This window comes from Echinops telfairi, unplaced genomic scaffold (genome assembly GCF_000313985.2).
Source record: "Echinops telfairi isolate 266 unplaced genomic scaffold, ASM31398v2 ScPeMD7_7461;HRSCAF=8499, whole genome shotgun sequence".
In the NCBI taxonomy this organism is placed as follows: domain Eukaryota; kingdom Metazoa; phylum Chordata; class Mammalia; order Afrosoricida; family Tenrecidae; genus Echinops; species Echinops telfairi.
Genome location: NW_022111361.1, coordinates 509,835 through 515,834, shown reverse-complemented (window position 1 = coordinate 515,834; position 6,000 = coordinate 509,835). Strand labels below are relative to the sequence as shown.

Here is a 6,000-nt window from a genome sequence, read left to right as displayed (position 1 = left end):
CCACAGTTTGGGGATGCAGCACGTGTGCAAGTATGCAATGTCAACGTGAGACGACTTCGGGGGCCAGGGGCCCGCCATTGGCCGGCAGAAGCACCCGGCACTTGGGAAGGTGCGGCACTGACGCACACTCCCCGGAGGGAGTGCGCACTTGCCCCGGAAGTACTATGGAGCTAGAGCCTTGCCTTCCGGGACAGTTTTGTCTGTCGTTGCCGCAGCTGTAACAAGGGGAGGCCATTTTTGGTTCTGAGAAGAGCGAGGGTTCAGGGTGGGGAGTGGAAGCAGGAGGAAAAAGGGCTCAGCGCCTCCCCGCCCGGCCGTGAACACAGAGGCCTTTTCGGCAGGCGGGCGAGGTCGCTGAGGGCCCGGAGATGTTTTCCCTGTCGAGCACCGTGCAGCCCCAGGTGAGTCCGTCATCGGCCTGTTCGTTTTCTTTGCGCTGCCCCTGCCCACGGCTGCGAGTGTTGTGCGGTTCGTGTAGGCGGTTTTCCAGGAGAGGCTGTCGCAGGCAAGCGATTCCCTTCACGTGAGTCCCTGGGTCGGGGATTGAGAAGTGGGTCAGAGTACCCTGCTGAGAATCGGGCCTGAGACGGAAAGGGCTGAAGAGGAGGCTGTCGGGGCACGGGCGTGAAGTCAGTGTCACGGAGACCGTCGCATCTCGAGCTGTTAGTGTGGAATGCCCGCGTGAACGCTTTGTTCACGGTCGGGGATTCCACAGCTAGCGGTGGGCAAAGTGTCTTTCCCATCTTCGTACAGGAAACGGATCTGTTTCCTTCCCAGCCTCCCGCCTTTCTGGAGCAGAGGTGTAGTATTTACACACCCAGTCTTCTACTCTTTCTTTACCTTTTTTGGATTTGGAATTTGACTCAAACATGCTAGAGTTATTAGCCTGCCACCGATGCTTTATTTTCTTTTTGACTAGAATGACGTGTTTCCCAGCCATTGACAGTTCGCAATTAAAATTTTGCATTCAGCCTCCTGATTTCTTTCCCCCTTTGGTAAAAGGATAGGGCAGAGACAAAGGAATTCAGAGGTTTTTATTATTACCCTTCTCCTACCCTCACCCCCCAGATAATCACTTCTGACAGTGTTTTGTTCGTGTTTATTTAGAGGGGTGTAACCTATTTGTTTTTTTAAGGGTGCTCAGTTTTGTAAGTAAAAAAAATTAAAACAACCTAACTTTTCACTTAAAAAAGTGAACACTTAATAGCTTCTTGGTTTAACTATATTAGGATTGTGTTCCTGTATGTAGGCCTCATCCATTTGTTTGCTAATAATGGCTGAATAATAGAAAATGAAATGATTGCTTATTTCTGTGCATTGATTACATGCTTGGTAAATAAACAAGTGTAGGACTTTATCTTAATGGAGATACATAGCAAAAGTATGAGTTAACCAGATAAACAGTAAAAGGAAAATCACAGGCATTCCAAACAGAAGGAAGATGATTTGTGGAGGCCTTGGAATTGGAAGACCAGCAGATTGGAAGCACAAAATGGGACTAGTCTGACCTAGAACATGCTGATGCAAGGGAACAGTGACAGCTGGGACTGGAGAATAAAGCACTGAGGTTTATTATAGGAGTTAGTTGCAGGTTATGTTTAAGAAATTTGGGTTTCATTTCAAGTTACTGGAGGCTTACAAGCAGAGGAGTAGTATCAGATCTACACTTTAAAGATCACTCTGCCTGCTTGCTGTGATGGGGAGAGGGCAAGAGTGGAAGTCTTAACCAGTTATCGATTGATTCCAAAGAAAATCCATGGGAGAGCTGATGCACTGATTAAAGTGAACGGCACTTATTAATAGAAAAAGGGATGAGATTTGTTTTAAAGAAGTAATAGAATTACACCAACAACTGAACATAAAGATTGAAGGGAGAGGTGTTTCTGTTTTGAGCTACTAGTTTACCAAGGTGTCAGTGTCTAGAGGATTCAGTACAATCTTTTGAAAATTGAAGGTTGACTCAGTTTGTGGAATACAGCATTAAACGTTTTCAAGTTTAACTACGTAGTTCACACCCCTCCCACCCCCTTGAATCATAATAAACCTATTGGACAAAATTGAACTGCTCCCAAGGGTTTTTCCAAGGCTGCAGAGTCTTTAGTAACAAAAACTTCCTCATCTGTCACCCTCAGATCAACTGATTGTTTTGAACACTCAATCTTGCAGTTGATAGCTCAATGATTAAACCTCTATGCCACCAGGCCTCAATAGTTCACATCGAGAGTACCTGACTTTAGACCTTACCATCAACTGGATAGAGAGTTAATATTATATGATGTTAATAGAGGTTGACAGCGTGTGTTGTATATAATTGTTTATTTTTGCTGAAAATATATCTATGAATGTTGTGGATCATGGTAGTTATCTTGGATTTGACCAAATACCTTGAGGGATTGAGTCAGTGGGCCTGAGGGAATAGGCCTGAGGGAATAGGCCTTCGGACCATAGACCAAGGTCAGCTACATAACACAGTCCACAGAGACAGTTGTTCTACATCCTGATTTGGTGGTCTTAACTGCTCATGAGCAACCTATTGATCTCTCCCTATGTGGAGGAAAGAATAATGATGAAAATAAAAGAAATGTGGAATTATTGGTCCAGTGAACTAATGAACTACATGTTCAGCAGTCTCCAGGACCTTGATGGCAGAAGAACTAGATGATACCTGGCTACCAGTTGCTGTGAAAGGGTTCCCATTAGAAGGTTCTGGATAGAGTAGGGTAAGACTATAGAACAAAACTCAAATAATAAAAGAGACTAGAAACTGGTGGAACCCTAGACTATGGTGCTTGGTCACCCATTGGGTCTAGAAATTAACTCACCCTCATGGCTCAATTTTTAGGCAAATAGTATAGAGATCTACAACACAAGTGAGATACACCTCAGAATGGTTAACTATTTGAAATCAAGGGGGCAGCATTTACCCAAGAACAAAATCCCTAAAGTTACGACAGAAGGAGGAATGGAAAGAGAAAACACAGGGAGGAAGTTGGATAAATGATGTTACTTTGTGGGAGTCACCATCAATGAGATTAAGCGAAGTGTGTATGAATTGTTGAATGGAAAATTGACCCGCTTAATAAACCTCTGCCTTATTCACAAAAGGCATGGAGGTGCCCTGACCTCTGATGTCTCCAGGGGGCTGGACAATCAAACTCAACCTCATCCCAACACCAATTTGTTCGAGTCAGAGATCAGATAATGCCTCTCTAGCCTTTACTAATTCTGACCCCAACTGTCTCCTAAGGCAATGCTGCACTGCTGGGTTCAGTAATCACATGTGTAGTGTCCACACAAAACTCTCAGATCATACTCGTGATTTTGAGGTTTATAGGGAAGTTAGCGGGTTTTACAGGATCAGAACTTTAGCTCTTCCGTTATATAATTCTTCAGTTAGGACCACCTCTTCTCAGCTATGTCCACAAGCATGCCTCTTCTCTGACTCCTATTGCAAAGCTCTTTTACTGCTGCTGGCAATTTCCCTGAAGGTACTCTACTTAGCCAGTAGCCTTGGATTTAGAAGTTTATATTATAATGGGAAAGACAGATTGCAAACAAACATAGATGAGTGTGTTAGTAAAATATACGGCGGGAAAAATAGAGCAGAGAAAGGAATTAAGTTATTTTAGGAAAGTGTTGAAATTTTAGATAGGGTAACTGCAGGAGGGATTCTTGAGAAGATTTGAGTAAAAAACTGAAGGGGAAAGCAAATTTGTTGTTCCTTACGCAAGAGGAAACAATAATAGCAAATTTAGGCCTTAAGGTGAGGGTCTTTTGGTAGATCCAGGGAACTACATGGAAATGGAATTAGAGTAGAAAGAGTAAAACCCCCAAAACCAAACTCACTGCCACCGGGTCAGTTCTGGCTATGGTAGAACTGTTCCTGTGGGTTTTGGCAACTTTGACTTTTTATGGGAGTAGAAAGCCTCATCTTTCCCCTGAGAGAAAAGGGAATGTGAAAACACAAAACTCATGCCACCACTCAGGGGCCCTGAAGGTCAAAGCAGAATGCTTGACTCACTGTGCCACCAGGACTTCTAATGGGGAGGCCACTGACTGCAATTAAGTCCATCCCGACACCTTTTTTAAAAATCATTTTATTGGCTCGTACATCTCTTCTCAGAATCCATCCATCCATCCATCCATCCATTGTATCAAGCACATTTGCACATTTGTTGCCATCATCATTCTCAAGACTCTTTCTACTTGAGCTCTTGGTATCAGCTCCTCATTTTTTCCCTCCCTCCCCCATGAACCCTTGGTAATTAATAAATTATTATTTTTTCATGTCTTATACCGACCGATGTCTCCCTTCACCTACTTTTCTGTTGTCCATCCCCCTGCGTAAATCACTGTGATCAGTTCCCCCTTTCTCCCCCCACCTTCCCCTTCCCCTCCTGGTATAGCTACTCTTATTATTGGTCCTGAGGGGTTTATCTGTTCTGGATTCCCTGTTTTCAGCTCTTATCTGTACCTGTGTACATGCTCTGGTCTAGCCGGATTTGTAAGGTAGAATTGGGGTCATAATAGTGGGGGGAAGGAAGCATTAAAGAACTAGAGGAAAACTGTATGTTTCATAGGTGCTATACTGCACCCTGACTGGCTCATCTCCTCCCTGTGGCCCTTCTTTAAGGGGATGTCCAATTACCTAAGATGGGCTTTGGTTCTCCATTTGCACTCCCCCTCATTCACAATGATATGATTTTTTTGTTCTGGGTCTTTGATGCCTGATAGCTGATCCTATGGACACTTCATGATCACACAGGCAGGTGGGCTTTGTTGCTTCTCAGCTAGGTGGTCGCTTGCTTATCTTCAAGCCCTTAAGACCCCACACACTATATCTTTTGATAGCCGGGCACCATCAACTTTCTTCAACAGATTTGCTTATGCACCTACTTTGTCTTCAATGGTGTCGAGAAGGTGAACATCATGGAATGCCAGGTTATTAGAACAAAGTGTTCTTGTGTTGAGGGAGTACATGGGTAGTGGTCCAGTGTCCATCTGCTATCTTAATACTAAACCTATAAATATATGTAGTGCATAGTTATTTCCCTATCACCATATATATTTACATATGTACATGTCTATATTTAGACCTATAAATCCTCTTTGCCTCCTAGTTCTTTCCTCTTCTTTCCTTTTATTTTCCTCTTGTCCCACTATCATGTTCAGCCTTCTTTTGGGTTTCAGTGATTCCTCTCTGTTACATTGCCCTTGATAAAGCCCTACCAGGCCTCCTACACTCTCCTCGCCATTGATTTTAGATCACTTGTTGATCCCTTGTCCCTGGATTTGTTAACACCCACTTCTTCCCCTCCAACCCCCTCCAACCCCCTCCTCGTGTATGTGTGTGTCCCACCTCAGTCCCATTGTTTTCTTCTTTGTATTGTTCATTTAGCTAGACATGCAGCGACAATAATAAGCACAAAAACAAAGCAAAGAAAACAGAACAAAACATTGACAAAAAAAGAAAAGCCTATAAATAGTTCAAGGTCTGTTTGTTGACCTTTAAGAGTGTTTTCCAGTGGAGTCTGAGGGGTGCCGCGCCCTGGCCCCACAGTCTATTTTTGGTATTCCCTGAGGACTTCATTGTGTTCCCCTTGCTGTTCTGTTGCACACCCTTAGTGTTTCATCTACGTGTGATGGGGTCAGATTGGGCACAATTCCAGCACTGTGTCTCCAGTGTTGTCCCCATAGCACTATGGGTCTGTGAGGGACATTGTGTCTTGTGGTGGGGCCCGTCCCTATGGCCCTTTCTGTGCATTGGCTGCTCTGAGCAGGAATATCGTCCTCGGGGCTTGGTGAGCCAGGATGTGCTCCATTCTTTCTCCCTTTTCATTTGCTCCTGTGTGCTCTGGTCAGATGTGTCCCTCTCCCTGCAGTGTAGCTTCAGTGCTGCCCTTTGAAGTTAATTCTTCTGGAGGGAGAGGGGTGTTCATGTAGTTGGGATTGGGACCGGCCCCACAGACCTCTGTTGGTTCCCTGATTCTTGCCGGTATG

At 44.4% G+C, this 6,000-nt stretch overlaps 1 protein-coding gene across 1 annotated transcript in view; it reads left to right on the top strand.

Moving 5' to 3' along the window:
• The first annotated feature begins 229 nt into the window (after nt 1–229).
• The window catches only part of YME1L1 (YME1 like 1 ATPase), a 56,806-nt gene continuing 51,035 nt past the window's right edge, over nt 230–6,000 (top strand). The window contains exon 1 of the mRNA XM_004716107.3: nt 230–401. Coding sequence (XP_004716164.1) covers nt 369–401 — 33 coding nt within the window. The 5' untranslated portion in view covers nt 230–368. The remainder of the gene's footprint in view (nt 402–6,000) is intronic.